Below are 20,294 nucleotides of genomic sequence, written 5' to 3'. Positions count from 1 at the left end.
ATACTGAACCCAGAATGTCTCTGCAAATACTGTGAAAATTTATACCCCTGCTTTCAAAGCACTTTGCTTTTTGGTTACTGTTATATTTTTAGTCTTTGTATTCTCTAGCTTGTAGTCTTCCTGAATAGCATTAGGAACTCTGGATCTTATTTTTGACTGGTCCTGTGAAATAGTTCCTTACCACTAAGGGATATCTGTTCAAGACAGAAACTGATAATGTGCCTAAATAGTTGGTTACAAAGCTTGTTCTACATTGCACTATAATTGACTGTCTGCATAAATAGCCCATAAGCAGGTCCCAGTAGCTTTCAAATATGGGTAGATGTTAGGAAAAAAAAAATAAAAATTCAGCAGTCAGTTTCAGGTGAGTTTGGAGGTAAACTACAAAATGAATGAGTGCTGTAACAGACAAATTGTCAAGCTAGCTATGGTAAGTACTTAATCAAAATCCCACTGTCTAAAGATGATGAGGGAAGAGGTATCCCTTGTTCTCAAACTAGTATTTTGGGTGTTAAGCTCTGAACTTCTACATACGGCATCTTCCTGGGCTTCACAAGAATATCGGCTCGGTTACAACCCAATCTTGCACGTGCTCCTGGGCAGCCTGTTGACACCTGTGCATTGTCTGATGGGGAGCACAAGACCTCAACCAGTGTTGCACAGGTTTTGGTAGCCAAGAAAGAAGAAAGTGGGACAGGTGCAGCTCAAATCATGCAGAGCCCTCTTACCTTTTTCCCAGTAGATATAATTGTTACTGCTCTTCATGTAAGTGCCTTATGGGCTTTGTGACTCCTTTAGTCTATTTGCACAGTGACATTAGCAGCTTTGGCATGTAAACTGTTGTATAAAGTATGTTACTGTGGGTCCTCTTCCAAGAGGGCATGTGGCAGTCAATTAAAAAAAAAGTGTAACCAACAGGGTTGTCTTCCTGGGGAAGGAGAAAGGGAAGCAGAGGTGGAATAAAACACTGGGGTGTAAGTCCTAGGGTCCTGCGTTGCTCACTGGAGCACATGTGGTCAAGACTGACACAAGCTGAGGTTTGCCTTGCCCCTGCAGACAGCAGAACTGGGCCCTACTGACAAGGTATGTGCTCATTCCACAATCTGAAATGAGGAACTATGGAAGCTCTGACATGCCCTTTATGTTACGGGGGAATAGAGCATGGAGACGTAGGATGTTCATAGTCACTTGTCGAAAGAGGCGACTGAACAAATGTACCCATAAAGATTATGAAGCAGTGCTCCTAGGGAGAGCTTATACTGGCAAGTGTATCCCTCTCAGTTATTGTCTGTGGATTTGCCAAACTCTTCCTTGTTTGAGCCCAGTCCAGATCAGTCTCTCCTTCCAGCCACAATCCTGCCTATTGACTAATTTAATAACTTGAAGTTCTTAAGGACCTTTTATTTTACCCAAACCCCAGGTTGAGGACTGGGTCTGCTGTGATGTGGGTACAATGGAAGTATAGTGCTGGGTTAGGCTGGGTAGCTGTTGGTTCTTGTAGTCCATAGGTTGGGGGCTTCAGTGAGCCATATAGGACAAAAGATCATCAAATAAGACATTGTCCTAGAAAAGAGAGTGTTCAGAAAGATCTTTTTGAGTTGCTTTTCATTTCTTTCCCATGTTTTTTTGGAATGTTAATTCTTTAAGTTTCCATCCTCAAAGAAGAAAATCAGTCACATGAATTTCTGATGTTTCATCTGATTTTATTTTAGCTTTAAGATACAGCTGTGCACAGATAACAGAATATACTCCCTGGCACTGAAGCGTGACTAGAGAATAATTAACAGCTATTGAGGATGCTAAAAAATGTCAGCTTTAATTTCTGATCTCAAGGAAGGAACAAGTCAGTTCTTTCTTCATGGGGAAGCAGAAGGCAGAGAAAACAAGGGAGTCTTTTGTGAGTAGATATTCAGTTTTATTATGCGTTAGGTTTTATGAGTAGATTTCACTCAACAGCTGCATTTTTCAGTGTTTTTGAATTTGTGAGAGAGAGAACCCTTAAAACAAAAAAAAAGGAAATATCCTCCAAATCCACAATCCTGCTCTGTTAGCCCACCCATTTATGGACTGGGCATTCTTTTGAGTGATCATCTTTCTCCACTACTTTATAAGTGCAGGTCTCCTTGTTGAAAATACTTACACACTTGTCTTCATTATAGCCAGCTGGTGTTGCAAAGCTGTCATTGGGAAAAGAAAGACAGAGGTGATGACACCAAGAAGTGAACAGTTTCCATTTCAGATGGCATCTGCACTTTTAATATGAAGAGGCTATACTGAGGAAGCGTTCAGGAGCAGAAAAGGGAGCTCACACAAAGCTCCCAGCTCAAATGTTATTTAGTCTCTGCTTAAGCAGGATGAGGGGACAGTTGTAGTTTACTGATCTGATTTACACTCAGGGGATGTTTGTTGTGTTTATTTGCTATGCCAATGTCATTGCTTTTTCTTTTCAACCACAGTATGGAACAAGAATTGCACGAGTGGTTGGGTGTCACTATAGGAAAAATTACAGGCAGGCCAGTATACCTTGAGCTGCTTCTTTGGGAAGATCTGGATTAGGACCAGTAGAAATTTCTTACATAACTGCGTGTTCTCTCTTGAATCAGTATCTTGCCTGCAATTTTAGCCCCAAGAAGAATTAAGTCTTCTTTTTTTTAATTAAGAATAATTTGTTAAATATGAGCTATATTAGTCAGAGGAACTTCTTGCGTGCACAGTGACAACAGTGTTGGGTTTTGTGACATGAAGTGAGTGAGAGAAGGGTCAGGGCTGTTTCTCAGGGACCCCTGTGTGAAGGGAAGTGGTTTGTGCTGTATCATGGCAGTGGAGGAAAAACCCACTGCTGCTCTGAACTCACCTGGAGCAGCAGTCAATTCCATCCCTGGAACAGGAGCAATCATGGCAGTCGTCGGTTCTCCAGTGGGAATCGAATTCATGCAGCTCTCCTTTTGAGTCACGGCAGCCTGAAAACGTAGTGTGCAAATAGCCTTCAGTGTCAGACCTATTACACTAACAAGGCTATTGCTTGTACAAAATGGGTGGGATCTTTGTTGGCTCTTTACATTAACATCCCTGTCTGGCAAACACGGAGGTTCCTGAACAGAGCAGCACTGCTACCATTCTAACACATGGAGAAGGGTATCCTGAATCGCTCTGTTTCCTGTGGTTCTCAGCAGCATCGGGTTTCCCTGAATAGCTCATCTTTAATTACAGGAATCAGAGCACCCAGCAGAAAGACAACTAGGCACAGACCTGGTCAGAATTAAGAAAAGGCTTTGACTTCCCCTGTCATTAACACCAACTATTGTTGACTCATCATTTAGAGCAAGACTAGATCTGCCTGGAAAACTTTTCCTAATCCTCAGCTGCAGGAATAAAGCACATATTGTATATAAAGTTCCTGTCCAACAGTCACAGAATAGACTTCCTAAATAAGTGAACTGGAAAGCAGGATTTTTATCAGGATGAGACAAGATGGAATGGAGGATTTGGGGGTTCTAGGCTGTGTCTTTGCCTGTAAATATGTTCTGTTTCTTTGGCAATGGTAACTCATTTTTCTAGTAGTAGCACTAGCTTTCCCAGAAAAAGCTGTATTTTGGGGCACTTGGTTTATTTTGCATACCGGCACACATCAGCTCTTCTTGTATCCAAATAATTGCATGTTTCTTTTTTGAGCACTTATTTTCCTGCAGCTCCATTCATCTGTAGACTCATAGACTAGCTGTGTTCAGGAAGAGCAGTCCCAGAGTCAAGGGGAGCAGCCATTCTGTTCTTAAGAATTTGCCTTGGGATAGGGAAACAATGAGTAAATTGATCAGTGTGCTGAATACTTGCCAATCAGTTTCCTGCTTTATACTGACTACACACATACATAGAGAAAGGCCCTTCTCCTCCCTTCTCTGTATTTCTAAATACACTGCTATTGTGAAAATATGAATTATTACTTCATGCAGATGGATAAACTAAGCCTATGCTACTTCCCTGGACAAAATTCATTTGTAATTTGGTCTCTGTGATGCTCCTCAGGTAAACTCTTCTTTTTTTATAACATATTATAAATTCCCTGCTCTCCAACCCCCACCCCACCCCCATTTCCTAGTGGTTTCTCTCCACTGTTTCCACTTAGTTCTAAATTGTGATTGATTGCACAGAATGGACAAATCAAATCAGGCAGTGCTTGTGGTGATGTCTGTCAAGTTGAGGACAGTTGACTTCTCACCGTCATGCTCACCGTCAGACATCTCTGGCTTCAATGGCTGAAAGAAGCAATAAGCATTGGACAGTGGCATGCTAATGGTCAGAACAAGAAGGCAGGCCAAGATGGCTTTCTGAACAAGAAAGCAGAATTCAAACAAATACTTAAGTAACTATTAAGATGTCTTGATGATAAATACTACCATTAGAAATGGGAAAATACATTGTGGTTTCAAATCAAAATCCAATTGTCTTTTACAGTTTAGATACTTTAACATGCAATCAGGAATACTGAACCATTTCGAAGAAGCAGAGGCAGAGCATCATTTGGGAGGGGAAAAAAGTCTTTCCAAGCTGTTAAAATCAAGCATTGCCTGCTACAGGACTGGTAGACCCAGATACTGTTTGTGAAAGAAGTATGTTCTATTCCTTTCCCCTCCCCATTCATTTTTCTTGTCGTTATTTTCTTCGTAGGATTGGTCACCAACTGCCTCTGCCACTAACCTCACTCATAATTGTAAAAACTTCTTCACTGGAGTCTGAAGAACCCACTGGATGTTTTACCCTAATATTGAAGGATTAGGAACAAGCTGAAGAACTTTAGCTAAAGTTGAACACTCAAGACTTGGTCCTCCTTTGAGCAGAATGTTGGACCAAAGGACTTGCAGGTGTCCCTTCCAACCTAGATAATTCTATATTGTCTGACCTTTGTCAGCAGCTTTTTCTGAGAGTTCAGCTTAAATTCCTCAGCTAGTCTCTTATCATTCAATATTAGCTTGAAATGTTTGAAGGGCTTTCACTGGGGATATGGAGGAAATAAGTGCAAGAACTCTAGGATGCAATTAGCTGTGATGAATTTAAAATCTTGGTAATAGAGGAAAGGTAGACCAGGAGTGAACAATGACACACACCCACACATTATATATATGTGTGTTTGTTTTGGACAGAGTAGAACTGGTGACTTATAAAAAGAAGTTATACCTGAGAGATGAGAGGAGGAAAAACTAGCATTTTATTTTGCAGAAGAGGTTAAAACCCACAGAGCTGCAAATGAGTAAAAATCAAGATCATGTTTTAGAGTTTAACTAAATGTTCAGATGTTATCTAGACTTTTCACAAATATGAAGGCCAGTTCTAGGTTGAGACACAACAGAGCTGCTTTCTACCAGAAAAGAGATTATCTCCAAACATTACATATAAGTGAAAACAGGTTATAATAAAAAGCCTTAGCTGGAGTCCTATTAGACATCTCCTGCCATATACATGCTGATATATTTTACCCAAGGTTCTTATCTGCCTGTGCCTATCTGCCTGACTTTTGCTCTCAAAACACAGAATTTACACTTTCTCCAAGTTGCTTAGATCTGTGAGTACTGAGATAAAACCAACAGAACCTCCTTTAAAATCTATAGCAACATACCGTGGTCTTTTACAGTATAAGATGTAAGGACTCATAATTCTTGCAGAATTATGAGGCTTCCAGTAAGGACATGGCCTGTAGGAAGCACATCTTCTCAGAGAACTTATATAGAGAGGGAATGTATGATACCAGTCCTTGAGCAGACTGAACATGCATGAATAACTCCAATGAGGTTTCTGCAAAATGACCTCATGGGGTGGATGTTATTAAAATAAGCCAGTTGTATACAGGAACGTTTGGTTCTAAAAGGCACTGAAGAAATAGGTGTGGCTTTTGTGCCACATTGGATCTGGAAGGCAGTTATGGGAGGTACTTTGAAAGAAATTTCAAGCCCGGAAGGAATATTTAGCACTCGCCCTGAGAAACCCATTAGAGACATTGTGGTTGTCACTCACAAAGAAATTTGCATGCTTAGTTTGAACCATCTAGGTTTTAAAAGAGAGGAACTTCGAGTAATCATTCAGCTTGCTTGTTCACCAGCTGAAGAGGAAAGAAGGCTCTTGTGGAAAAGGAGTGGTGGTTGGAAGGGTTACGTGTAAAGCAGAGTTTCTGTGGAGAGTGGCTGGCATCTGTAGGCCCTTAGAAAAGGGACCTAGATAACCATTTTCCTCCTTGTTCAGTTTTCCATCATGTGTAGAAGACCCATATGCTCAGGTCCTCTGTGAAAAAATAGACATCATATATTTTCTTCCTTAATCCTTGTGGCCAGGGAGAAATGGTTCCTTTTCTGCAGAGGCTGTACATGTTGGGCAGACACTTTCCAAGTGCTTAGGACAGTAATTTGATAGCAAAGGAGTCGAGTACAGTCCCCTTTTGCTTAGCTTTGATCTAGTTGCTTCAAATATTTCAAACTGTGTAGCCCTGGTAGGTGAAGAAGTCTTCCCCTTATTACCAGGGCTGCACAGTTTGCAATACCTGAACTAACTACTCTGACTGCCTAATTGTGTTGCCTTATTGTGTGGGTTTGGGAGTAGAGGTTGAAGTCCAAGCTGGGGTGGCTACTCCACATCTTCTATCAAAACTCCAGAGTTGAGAGCTAGCTCAGGAAGTCCATGTGAGAAAGCCAGCATTATTGCAATGCAGGTCACAGTGAGACCAGTACTCACAGGGACAACTTAGCTGGCTTTCAACTCAGTAGATTGGGTAAATCGGTTTTTCTTCAGTTACCAGAACTTTCTTCAGGATGGCAGAAAAGAGCTGAAGTGTTTGTAGGTGCTCATAGGTTTGATAAAGGTGCCCACAGTCAGCCCATCACTAATAAGTTAGATTTGGCAATGCTGATGTATACACTGCCCTGAAACAGGAGATGACTAACACCACAGCCACATGGCTCATGCCCTTGACTCCTAATCACTGGTAAACCAAAAAACCATGTCAGCCCATGAGTACAGGCACTGGGAATTTTTTACTGGCATCAACAGAGTCCACATATCCCCTTTGGATCTCTCACAAATATGCATGAAGCCAATTTAACAGCATCATTGTGTGTCAGTGTTTCAGAGGAGGTATTTCAGAGCATGTGCATTTTTCTATTAAAGGGGGAAAAAAGGCTCAGTAGGATAACAAATACACTGTGATCCTAGGCCAAAGCTGCCTTTTGTGTTGGTTGCAGTGAAGATGGGGAGAGTTCAGTCTCTCCCTTCCGATGTCCTGTTCCTATGCTGCCTGACCTAACTGATTTACATCTGTGGGATGGCTAAGGATGGGCCCTAGCTTTGCATGCCTGCTCTTTGTAACATTTATGTGCTGAGAAATAACCATTTCACCTTGGCTGATGATACTGGGGGAAATACCAGAGAGTCCTGTTCAAGGTATTAGCTCCTCAGTGTCCTCAAAGGTAATCTGGAGCAAGTATTCCAAGATAGTTTGAAAGAAAAGGACCATCAAATCACACTGCCTTAATTCTGTTAATATTACTGAGCTATTTAATTTTTTTCATCTTGCATGTTTTGGAGTTTGCATGCAATACTTTGCTTGACAGGCATCCTGAAGAAGTTCTTGTATGTGAACAAAAGTCAGCAGATGCATAGTGATTTGTGATGCTGGTGTACTGGAGTGAAACTTGTGGAATTTGTTACAGCCAAAACCCAGTCAACTTGCTTGTTTGGTGCTGAGTGACAGAATGCATTTGTTGCACAACTCCAAACCCCAAAAATCCAGCCAATGCGCATGTGTGTTTTCTCTCTCTCTCAACTTTTCAGAGAAGCAGTGACCGCCCAGCTGTTCCCATTGCAGAACCCTCCCTCTTTTCTAGGTGCGAGCTATGCCAGGTATGGAAAGAAGTTCTTGCAAGCAGCTTTCTTTGGAATGCAGCAGGGAGCTACCTGTCTAAGCCTGGTCAGTGTCTAGGGACAGTAAAGAAGCTCTTTGCATGATCTGTGATCTCATGGGACCCTAACAAGATGCTGTGGTGCTGAAACCACTCAGAGCAGCAAACTCTATGTAGACAGTCCATTCATATGTTGATTATTGAGGTCAGTTGTGGCCCATGTTATGTTGCGTTTCTTCATGTTGCTCATGTGCAGGATGATAAGTGCCTTGCTTGTGTGGGGAACAGATATCTCCAACAGATACTGCTCTGTTGAAATCTCATGTTGCCTTCCCAACAGGTTTACTTCTTACTAACAACATTCTAAGAGTATCAGTGCTCTGCCTAATTCTCTGCCCTCTTTCCACTTATGCTGATGAACAAAGTATCCTGTTTCTTCCTAAGGTGGGGAAAAATCTTGGGGACTTTCCTGAAGGTTTACCTCACTATTTTACTTATTCATTCTTCAGCTTGGGTTTTTGGTTACATCTCACTGAGGACTACAGAGATAATGAAAGTAAGACAAGATTATCAGCCTTGGTTCTTCTGTATTTTTCAGTGCTGGGCAATCAACAGAGAGAAATACAGCATGATTTCAGAGCAGTAATGTTATTTAAAAACACCAATAAACTGGCTAATATCTATGAAAAGCATTACTCTATGAACAACTTAAAGCTAGAAGAGATGCACCAGAATGAAAGCAGTCCAGGAACCTTGTTTCTTAACCTAGCATTTCAGTACTACCCTCACATTCTTGAGAGGGAGCAGCTTTCTGCAGGAGAGAGTAAGTGCAGGACTCCTTATAGAAGATAAGTTCATCTATCCAGTCATTAAAACCAGTAGATTGACTACCACTGCCATTGAGAGGGGGAAAGCAAGAGGAAGCATGAGGCCTATCAGCTCACAGATCATAAGTAAACACAATTTTACAAATAAATTCGTCTTGACCTTAAACTGACAATGCTGTGTGTAATATACTTTGGTTTTACAATTGTTAAACAAAGTCTGCCACATTTGCGTGTGAGAAAGGAGAACTGTTTTAAGGAAAAGCACAAGCAAGCAGCACTAAAATATACAGTGCACTGTTGACACAGAAACATATTGTAAATGTGGCAGAAGGAAGTTTTACCTTGGTGGGAATATTTTTGTTAACTCTGAGGTTCATATACCCACAAGCCTCAAAGCCTATGCCCTCAGATCTCTCCTGGCACAGGAATTAGCAAAGACTTTTATTAATTTTACAGGCAAGGGGCATGGATGGTGTGAGCCACTTGTCCCAGGTAACATGTGGCATAGCAGAAATTTGAATTGACATCTCAATTCAAGCTGGGACGCCCAAGCTGGAGACAACAATGTCATTTCTCCCCTGATCTGAACACCCCTGTCTCCGTCCATATGTAGCAGAGTCCCCATCCCTGGGCCAAATTTCAGTTTTAATTCAATGCAATTTCAGTGGGATGAGAAACATTTCATTTTTTTCCCCATTTAGTTCTGTGGGTAAGCAAAGATCCTTCTTGCTAAGGCACAAAAGCATTTTTTAAAAACACTTGGTAATTCCTCAGCTCGTCTGGAAAATCCTGTCAGGTCATGATCCCCAGATGAAGGATTAGTGCTAAGCAAGGGACATAGAGACAGACAAGAAGATCTAAAGAACCAACTGCAAATGCCAGGCTGTGTTTGCAAGGACGAGACGTCCATCTCTGCAGTGTGGGTAATACTGAGGAAGAGAGCCACAGATACTATAGCAGTGAGGACAAAAGTCCAGAGGCAGTAAAACAAAATGGATAAGGACTGACAGAGCTAGCCAAAAAGAGATCTCCAATTCATGGGAAATGCGGTATTTCCTACACTTCTATCAACTCAAGCCATGTGGTAACAAAAAGATCTTAGAAATCTTCAGTGAACCAGAAAATGACAAAAAAGTTTATTCCAGAAATGAAAAAACACAGTGATTCCAAACACAGCTTGTTATCCCAATCCTGCAGCTGATTAGGCAAATGAAGATCGTAAGTCTATGAAAAGACTTTTTGATGGAGGTGTGACTTAGGGATTTAGCTATAGGAAGGGTGGCTGGTGGGAGTGTTGCTGTAGTTCTTGCCACTGGTGCCTCTGGCTTTGTGGAACTTACATGGTGCAATAGTAGACCTTGCTCTGGCCACACTGGCATTGGAAGTATGCCTTTGGTCCTCCAGGTGGTACTAAATTTGTGCAGTCTTCCATCTTTAACACAACCTGCACATGCATGCACAAAATGAAAGGGGGCTTAACTTCAGTTTTATACTCTCAGTTACCTAGTTCAGTGACCTCTGAGCTTTTTGGGGGGAAAGTCAGTTAATTCTGTGTATACCCCATCTACACTGTATTTCAGCTCTATTTAGAGCACATGAGCTTTTTTCCATTCATATTAGTCACTTATTCCATGAAGATAAAATGCAGTGGTTGGATATTATTGCTGCATGGACTCAGAATAGTCTAGGGTGGGGAGGGCAGCCACAGAATGCTTCAGCCAAATATATGGGATATCTTGGCTGTTGGGATCTTCTCTCTTTTTTTTCTTCTCTGATGTTTTCCATTGTAATGTATAAAATCCTGCTTCCTCCCATCTGTTGTCCTACACCCCTCCTGTCTATTCCTGATGGGCAGCAACTAGAACAGAACAACATCAAGACAGCTGTTATGGCTCTTATCTCTGGCATGTTTCACCAGAACTGTGCCTGGCCTGTTTAGTTCATAATAATAGTATGCATTACGTAGTGGTGTCAAGAAGAAAGCCCAGGAAACACTGCTGTAAAAAACCTGCAATGTCTGGGACTACTTTTTGAAAGTGTTTTAACAGTTACTGAGAGCATACTTGTGCTAGGAGAATTGCTTTCCCCCTTTGAGAAAGCAAACAGGAATCACAGCACCTGAAAGGCTAGAACAGTTAACAGGCTTCTTGTGATTTTTTTCACAAAATGACAGCTAATATTTTATTTTTGTTATTCCTTCAAATGTGAAATAGGTTGCAGCTCAAATGCATATATGGTATTGCCATGGTGCTCTGATCACATACTTGTCAACAGATTGACTCCGAGTGCTATGAAATCTTAAGAATCTGAAATTTGGACTTATTTTCATAACAATGTTTTGTTTCTAAGGAGTTCTTGTATGGCCTGTCTGGTGTTCCCTGCAGGGTTGAATATAAAAGTGGTAACAACTTATTCTTCAGTGAAACAAGAAACATTTCAAATGAAACACAAAAATATTTCAGATTTGGACAGGTTCTGTTGGGATTTCTGAGGAAGTTACTGAGATTCGACTAGTAATCAACAAGCAGTTTCATTGCTGTGAAGGATGGAAAACTGAACTGGTGCCTCTCTATGTTTCTGCCCTACACATTTCCCTCATCTTTGGTGGTACACAAATAATTAAAAGGATTCAGAACAGAGGGTGAGTGATACATCATCCTGCTTTCCTGCAGCTGGATCATCTCATGAATAAAAAAAAATTATATCTATCTTACCTGCAGCAATGCTGTTAAGCATTTTCCCTCTCAGTAGACAGGCTTTCTGGTTTATAGCAAGAAAGATGCAAGATTCCTGAGCTTCATTGCTAAAGCTGTTTTATTTAGGGAAAAAAAGTAGTTTCAGTAGTGCCAGCTACTCTGGCAATAGAAAACCCAATACAGTTGCATGTTGAAACTAAAAGACCTCTTTTTTAAAACATCTGGAGGGAATTTCTGGGTCTCAGTGAAGCCAGACTGTACTCTGGAGCCTCTAGATCAGTGCTCTCTACATTTCCTTGCCTGGTAAACTCACCAGAATTCATTTTCTTGCTTCTCCAGTGTCAGCTCTTGTTTGTGCTGGGCTGTTCAGATTCTGCTTCAAGTACATGTGTGTGGTAGGGGAGGTGCCCTTGCAGTGGAAGATGGGCTTCCCCACCCACAGATAACTCCTGGAAGGATGTGCTAATCACATTGGTCAAAAATGCTGGTTCTTTCCAGTCCCAAAACAAATATATTAAGCATGAGATCCAGAGCCTGTGTTAGATTTCTTGTTTCAGTCACTCATGCTTTTACTGGCGCTGCCAGCAAATCAGAAATCTTCTTGAACTGAGAAAGTCATCTTCATCTGTAAGAAAATTGGCACCTAGATTCTACAGAAACTCTTGGGGTTCTAGGAGGTAATAAGGCTCCAAATAATAAATAAATAAACAAACAAATAAATAAATGTCCAAATAAGGTATTAAGTAGAGTGAAATTCTATTTAATTTAAAAGTGAACTAATTATCTGTAAATCACTGAAAATATGAAGTCTTACTGGGGAACTACTAATATTAAGAACATGAATGTGACATTATGAGATAATAAACTAATTTTCATAAGTTTTAGAAGAAAAATGTAGCCTTAATTTATAAGACTCTGGTAGGGAAAATCTTGGAATACTGAAATAATTCCAGTATCACATGACACAGTTCCAGACTACAACAAACTGGATATTAATCTTGATGTGTGCACTCCTCAGTGGTTTGAATTAAAAAATAATCCATGAGGAGCCTCCAAGTCACTTTTGTTAGCCATGAAAATGTTTATTTTTAAAATTAGGATTTAAAAAATAAATGAAACCAGATTTTTCTCAAGAAACAGTTTTGTAAGCTATTTAGGTATGAAGTCTTTGGAGCTCCATGCTCAAAATTTTACTTCCCCTAAGAAGCTGCAGCTGTTTGTTCTGTAAGCAAGAACATTCCTTCAGGTACCAGTTGAAGCTGTGTTCTGTGTAATTTTGACATGAGCTGGCAGAAAAGGGGAAAAGTCATTCAGGACAAGTTTCAAAACTGTTCCTCTCCTGCAGGATATGAAAACTCTTTGGAGAAAACTTACCTTAGGACCTTAAGCAATGTGAGAACATTCATTTCCACAGGCTGCTGTGGAATGGCACAATTATATCAGCAAATGGAAGTCAGATTTTAAAAACACATATGCAAATTTTTATACTGGAAAAAGCTGAAGTGACTCTAATTCTGGCCCCTCATATTTTTTTCAGCCTTGCAGGAACCAATTGTACAGAAACACAGAGTTATTGACCGATATCCAGCCTGCAGTGCAAAGAACTTTAAAAGGCGAAATATGTAATACCAGTGCTTGCGAAATGCTTGGATATTTTCCAAAAGGAAGTATCTCAAGTGAAGCCATAAGAAAGTTTAAAACAATGTTCAGAGGCAAGTTACCAAAAACAAAGCCAGAGAAAACATACCACGTTAAACCCTTCCGATTTTACTGGTGATTTACAGAGCTTGAGACTGGTTGTCTTGAGAAGCAAGTACCCCTGCTGAATAAACACAGGCTGACAATTATTTTGGGCCAAGTGAGGATCCCTGCCCTAAGAGTGCTCAGCTGTATGTAACCTCATACTTTTACAAGAAAACAGACTTGTCATGATTATGGAGCATCATTAAACAGTCCACTTGTCCTGAAAGATGTGTTTCTTTTCAAACCATACAACTATTAACTGCAGACTGTTGTGGTTTTTTTAATACTCAATTCTGGAGCAAAGAGGCCATGTAGAAGGAGCATTTTATAGGGTATTGTTGCCTGGTCTCCTACAAGTGGGCAGATTTAGGATATTACCAATTGCCAGGTGGGAGATTCTATTCTGAAGCCCATCACTGGCTGGACTTCTCTCCCCAGGGAATGTGGGGAATTTTTATACTGAAGAGACAGAAGGCATCTGCTTTTTATTAGTACCTCAAGCTCTGCTACCATGAGGAAGCATGTCTCCAGGGGGTGATCTAGATCTCTTTTTCAGTTTGGGCAAGAACCACTAATGCAGCGCTGTGTGTGCAGACTTTCGGGGCTTGGAAGAGGACACCTGGCAGCAGGTCAGAGCGGTCAATGGAGAGGAACAGTCACTGCTATTGGGTGATGACACTGCTGAAAAGAAGGGGGAAAAAAAAAGGGAGAAAAATGATGATGGTCTTCCATCCTCACTGGTTTTTTCGGATGTCATAGTCATTAGCAGCATGGGTCTTGCCAAAATTCCTGCAGCATTTCAAGTATGCCCTGAGTAGAAGCCATTGTACAGCATGTCCCAGACAGTGCATCCCTTCCAAATGATAATGGATTTTGACACCTGGTGAGCTAAAATGTCTGCTCTGACCCTTGGCTAGAACAGAACCTGCAAAGCATGAGAGCAGCTTGTGCCAGGATACTGGTGCACAGCATGTAGGAGTAGTGAGGCGAACACATTCCTTTCTCAAAGGTGACATTGCCCCATGTTATTACATAGAAAGAACCATCATTATAAAGTGTTCCTGGATGTTTCATCTGGATTTATTGTATTCAAAAAAGCTCAGTGATACCAATGCAAGTAATGACAGAAATGAGACACTGTATCTGATTATGCATCTTGTATACTGAATTAGAACAATTAGGAGATTAGAAGTGAGCTGCTGAAGTACTCTCTCTTACAAGTTCTCCCATGTCTTCAAGCTTCTCTGTGATGGCAAAGCAATTCCACTGTGCAGAGAGGTTCAGAGCAGGTGGGTTGTTAGCCCACACGAGAATAGACGGGACACTCTTTTGAGGGGTCACTTTTCTGCACGATGTCGTAGTCACAGGTTTTCTTGTTGAAAACAACTTTACAGTTCTCTTTGTCATAACCAATAGGAGTATGAAAGCTGTTATTGGCAAAGAGAAAGCAAATGTTAGATTGAGAGCAATAAAAGATTCAATACTTCAGGGGTTAAGTGATTGTAGCTTGAACTAATGCTGAGAGAGATCTCTGAAACTATGGCTAAGACCAGCCTAGCTAGCTTGAGTGCCACACAGCTATAGCTCCCAGGGCCTCAAATGATGCCTTGCTGCACTGTGCCGTGTAGATGCACCAGTATGCTCAGTACTAGCATAGGGATTTCTAGCACAGCACTTAGCAGTGTGATTTGGCATGTTTTATCTCTTTTCCATTAATTTTTCATTATTGCCAATTTGCTTAGAATGTAGTAGCTGTTTCCTGATAGATTGAGTGTCACCTGAGAAAAGGCGATGATCATAATCAAGCCATTTTGGCCCTTTGAGAAGGTAGGATTAGAGAAAAGGAGGATGTTGGAGATAGATGCTTCAGAGCAGAGCCCTGTTACTCTAGAGTCAGCATATTCACTGGAGAAAAGCACCTCTGGAAAGGGATTCAGATTGTCATAAGCTCTTTAGAGGAGCTTCACTTAACTCCCTTGTGGAATGAATTCCTTCCTACCCCCACTTTTGCCGCTAAGGAAAGACTTAATTGCAGTGTAAGAGGTATTCACAAGTTCTTCAAAATTAAAGGCAAGCACCAACTGGATGTGTCTGGAAGGGCCTGTGTCCACTCCCAGTCAGCAGAAAGTGAGCTAAGGTAAATACAGTCAAGGATTCAAATGATCAAGAGCTGTATGTGGCTTGCCCTAGCTCTGTGACATGAGTGAGGAAAAACTCTCTTGTGCCCTTAGAAACTCATTTATCCCCAGCAAATGGAAAGCTGTGGTCTTCCTATGGGCAATGATGCTACCAAAAAGTTCAAACTTACAGGGAGCAGCAACGCATTGCATCTTGGCTGCATCTGCATCTGAAGCAATTTTCTGTTCTCGCAATCTCTCCAAGGGGGTATAGTTTTCCATCCAGCATACAGCCTGCATAAGACAGCAACAAAACAAAACATGTTCTTTACGCTTCCACATAAAGGCTGAAAAGTTTAAAAATTATTTCAAGTTTTCTGAAAATGTTTTTCTTGACAATAGTAAAGTAGAAGTCATTTTGTTCTCCGGGTTATTACCCGGACTATTTTGAGAGCCTGAACTTGTTTCTTCTTCACTTGTTAGAGACAGTTTCAGTGTGACAGATCTGGGGTGAAAGAGAGCAACTAACCAGCCAGGCCTGCCACTTGGCACCAGACTTTATTCAGAATTACTCTTAACTCCTGCATCGGCTCCATGTGCTGGAATAGCAATAGCAACCTACTACCAATAGCAATAATATTGCTGCAACCATACTTAGTCCAGGGGAAGACTTTGTTTTTGCCTACTTTTGGCAACTTGGTCCTGGAACCTCCTATTCGTGCCTTTCTGATATCTCCTCCCTCCCTTGTATTTTGAGCCTTTCCTGGCAGCTCCACATAGAGACAAGCTACCACAGAACAATCAAGTGAGAGGACCTTCCCTATTCTTACCTTTGTCGGCCTCCCCTGGCTTGTTGAGTTTAGAAAAGCAGTATGCATCACCCAGGGTCACTATGATGCCCATTGCAACAAGGAAAGCCAGAAAACTCTTCTGTAAAAGAGAATACAGAGCAATGGCATGAATTTAATTCCACTTTGATTATCTTTGTTTTCAAAAGCTAAGTCACTGAACCTGAAGCAAAAAATAGAAATAATCTTATGTGTATATGAAAATGCTGGGAAAGGGCACTCAAGATATTTCACTGCATTGATGAATTTTTCCTTTAGGTGGGAAGAGACAAAATGATATGACATAAATGCGTCAGCAGCATCAGTCCCTGCTGAAGTCTAATTTCTAGAAAACACAAAAAGCTTCAATAGTATTATATACTTGAAAGCCCTGTCAGACTCTTATTAGTGCTTCATTTATTGCCTTTGAGTCAGATTTAGCTATTTCTCCAGCAAATCACTCTCTGTAGCATCCCATTTCTTCACTTTTGGGTACAGCAGTTTCTCCAAATTTGGCAGAAAAGTGGAGATCTCAGACTTAATTATATTCCAGTATTTTGAAATAGGTGGCTGGGTAGAGAAGAGAGACACAAATTAGTATCTTAGGGCAAAATTCCAGTGCTGTACACTCTGCTTAGCTGCACGTCAGCCATCTTGTCAAACCATGCACACACAGATCTGGACATGTCACTGTACACCCTTCCTTTTGCCTAGTGGTGGCAACGGCTAAACACCTGTAAGAGCTCTTTAGAGATGTCTGCTGTGACCTGCCAAACAATCAGGACTTTTTGGAAAAAACCTACAGAACTTTGTAATGGCTGTTATACTGGGGTAGAGAGACAGAGAAGCATGAGAGAGCACAGGGTTGTTTTGATGGGTTGCTCAAGCTGGATAACTTAAGGCAAAAGTTTAGGAATGGACAGAGACTGAGAAGCAATGGAGGAAGTTATTTAAATTTTCTTGATAGCACTTGCAAATTAACATGAAAGAACTGTAAAATGAGTAGATCTTTCCAAGTTACTGTTCTGAACTCCAGAGGCTGTTGCTGCTTGAAACTGGGGTTTAAAATAGCAGTGAGAGACTTTGTTTTTAGGAAGCTCTGCTGTCTGCCTTGGGTTACTTGAATCATGACTGTCAAAAACACTGAAGGGTCCTGAACCTTAGGCAGATGGGGAGGCAAGTAGAATCTCCTCTGTCTGCTGTGGAAAAAAACTTTCTATTTTAATACTTGATGTGCTGCTTTCTTACAGGGCTGAGGGACATTTATGGTTTAGTGAAAGGGAGGAGGACGGTCTATGGAGTGATCTAGGAAGGGTGTAATGCTTAATTTCCATAGGGGTTCTGTGATTTGGAGTTTCTGATGCTTTGGGGTAGAATAGAGCCAGTTGCCATGCTGAGCACCATAGCCAGAATGAAGGAAGTTAAGAAGAAAGACTGAAGCTCTTAAACTGTGCTATTCTGTGGTGCCTGGCCAAAGGAAAATTGCCTAAGCAACTCCTGTTCTGTGAAGTTGTAGGATGAACATCGCAGCTGGTCTCTCCTGAGGCTCCACTTGCATTCTGCATGGATCTGTGGGGCAATCTGTGCTATGCAGTGATTCAGGGCTTTGTGAGCTCAGAGCATCATGACTTTCCACAGAGGATCTCAACATGCTTGGGATACTGCTTGCTGTATATTAATCATCCATCTTGAGTTTGGTGGTGGCTTTCCTCCAAACTGGTTCAGCTGTTTGCAACAGCACAGGCCAGTTCTACCAGAGGTCTTGCTGCTGTTTCTCATGTCTTTATAGAAAAGACTAAAATCCTTCTATTGCTGTGCTGGGCTGTCTTCTGTGAATGTTTTATCCTTTGTTTGCTCCAACGTTTGTACTTATCTTGCTATTCCCACAAATGCCAGTCAGATGAACTTTGGCATGCTCCTCTCTCTAAAGACCAAAGTTCTGGACCTCCCACTGAATCTAAACAGAAACAGAAGGGGAAGTCTCTGGTGTCTAATCCCTGTCTGAACTGGCTTTATACTGGAACAACCAAAGGATACATCAGCTAAGCAACAGATAGTTAGCAGTAAAGGGCCCACATGAAAGTAGGCTGAGCACAGAGGGTATCAAACAGGTAAGAAAGCACTGGCAGAAACAGTATCCTTTATTAGAAATGACAGAGATTATTACTGTTACACTGATGCCAAGAGCTGGTAGTTAAATATCAGCCTTGTGTTGTTCTGGGTGGTCTGTAAGCAAGGCACTTCAAGGAAATTTTTTTTTTTTTCCTTTTCTTGTGTGCTCTCTTAAAAAGGGGATGCCACCAGTCATCTTGGACAACAGAATCTTCCAGACTGGGTTTAATGGCCTTTGAAAATGGGTGAATTAATGTATTAATGTGGAATGAGGTACCAGATCATTTTGTTCAACTAAGTCTTGTCTGAGTATAGGCAAGCCCTCAGGAAAGCTTAGGCAAAGAAAGAAGTAGATGATAATTTCTCCCTTTATTTATGAATCTACATATAATACAGAAAATACAGCCTCTTCTGTAAAACGTATGCCATTCCTGAGATTCTCATCAAAGGTAGTAATTGATGTCTGCACCTTTGGGGATTATGTGAGCATAAATTAGAGGAAAAGTGGGCCATAGGGCTTTGTCTATCTATTTAGCATTACCTAACTGTTGATTCGGATTCTGCAAACACATCTGGAGGCTTGAAGAGCTAAAATAGGACACAACTTGATAGACCAAAAGAGAAATGCAGACAAAATACACTGTGTATTATACTTTTCATTGTAAAGGGACTATATTTTAAACTGTATTTCACATCCATAGGTTTTTAAAGCATGGTCCTAAATGTTGACAAAATTCTGAATATTGTCACAAACATTTCTGAGAAAAGGATAACAGCAAGTGAAAGATTAAGAGATATATGTGTAGAGTTTCTTGCAAAGAATTACAAAACAAAGAACAAAATTCACAATAATCTTCACAAAGGTGTCTTTGCATTTTGCAGTTTTTTAATAGAATATATTCACATTTAAAAATGTGTAACTAGGTGATTCGTTTAAATATCCTTCTTTTGCAGTTTTAAAGCAAATAGCTAGCTGTAGCCTCATAAAATAAATAAATAAATAAATAAATAAATCAAAACATTTGACTTACCATTGTGGAATACTTGGCTTCCAAAGAGCTCCAAGTCTCCAGAAGAACTCTGCAATGCTTTATGTGGAATCTGAGAGCAAATATTTTACGGTGCCTTTATATTGAGCAACTCAAATCGGGGGAGGGGGGGGAGCTTATTCAACTCAAATGTGGTTATGTTGAAATTTCTGAAGAAATCATTGAAATTTTACCCGCTGGCAATGAGAAAATGTTTGATTCTGTAGAGCACTGACCTGGGTAAAATGTTGAACCCAGAACTTTGTATTCCTTGGAAAAATTATGATTGGAAGTGCCTTTGTCATGAAATACAAGTATTGATAGCTAAGCTGTAGGCAGTATTGTATGGTTAGGTGATTTATAGCTGTGGCAGGAATGTATGCTGACCATTTCTGCTATCAGTGGGCTGGAATATGCTTAGAGTAGAGAACTAGGTATTAATAGCTTAGGAAGTTTTTGCCAGATCTTTGCATACTCATGTTTAATGCTGCGGTGTGCACTGCAAGATAGCTGAGGGTACTTGGCCATTACCAGTATCAAAACCTCTTAACATTCAGATCTTAGTCAGCGCTGGATCACATTACAACATTACTCTTTCTTCTCAACTAAAATAAGGATTTCCTCTCAAATCAAAAGCCTGCTGTTGCTCCTGTGGGACTGTTCAGGCTTTGATGTGAATAACTGTGACAGAGTATATGATCACTTTTATATGTGCAAAATACTTTCACAAGCAGTGATAATTTTCAGAGTGCTAATCGAATACTCTGCTTTCTCTTGCTCCTGCAACCTCTTCTTAGAATGAATAACTGAGGCCCTACCTATGTTTCAAAAAGAAATATTTTGTTACAGATGCTGGTGAACAATTTGAAACCTGTTCCTGTGGGAGATTTATCACCAGCTACAGGAAATTTGGCATATGGTTTTAAGATTATGTGTAGAAACTTTGGACAAATAAATCCAATAAAATTTGGCTGTACTACAAGCTAAATAATTTTGGCCTTTTTTTTTTTTTTTTAGATTAAACTAAACACAGAGTTGTATATACTTTGGAATGGTGGAATGGT

At 40.7% G+C, this 20,294-nt stretch overlaps 2 protein-coding genes across 2 annotated transcripts; both read right to left on the bottom strand.

Moving 5' to 3' along the window:
- Window positions 1-1,688: 1,688 nt before the first annotated feature.
- LOC104317261 (beta-microseminoprotein) lies at window positions 1,689-6,052 on the bottom strand. The gene is made up of 4 exons (XM_069795692.1): window positions 5,643-6,052; window positions 4,217-4,321; window positions 2,855-2,960; window positions 1,689-2,177 (listed from the first exon to the last, which is right to left on the bottom strand). The coding sequence occupies exons 1-4, from the start codon at window positions 5,761-5,763 to the stop codon at window positions 2,048-2,050; spliced, it is 462 nt and encodes a 153-aa protein (XP_069651793.1). The 5' UTR covers window positions 5,764-6,052; the 3' UTR covers window positions 1,689-2,047.
- Window positions 6,053-14,204: 8,152 nt separating this feature from the next.
- Window positions 14,205-19,362, bottom strand: LOC104317258 (beta-microseminoprotein). The gene is made up of 4 exons (XM_009918009.2): window positions 19,234-19,362; window positions 16,094-16,193; window positions 15,455-15,557; window positions 14,205-14,573 (listed from the first exon to the last, which is right to left on the bottom strand). Exons 1-4 carry the CDS (start codon window positions 19,234-19,236, stop codon window positions 14,444-14,446), a joined length of 336 nt encoding a protein of 111 aa, XP_009916311.2. The 5' UTR covers window positions 19,237-19,362; the 3' UTR covers window positions 14,205-14,443.
- Between the last annotated feature and the right edge of the window lie 932 nt (window positions 19,363-20,294).

Source organism: Haliaeetus albicilla, chromosome 11, assembly GCF_947461875.1.
Source record: "Haliaeetus albicilla chromosome 11, bHalAlb1.1, whole genome shotgun sequence".
NCBI lineage: Eukaryota > Metazoa > Chordata > Aves > Accipitriformes > Accipitridae > Haliaeetus > Haliaeetus albicilla.
Note: the sequence above shows the minus strand (reverse complement) of the source record. Positions and strands in the feature narration are given on the sequence as shown.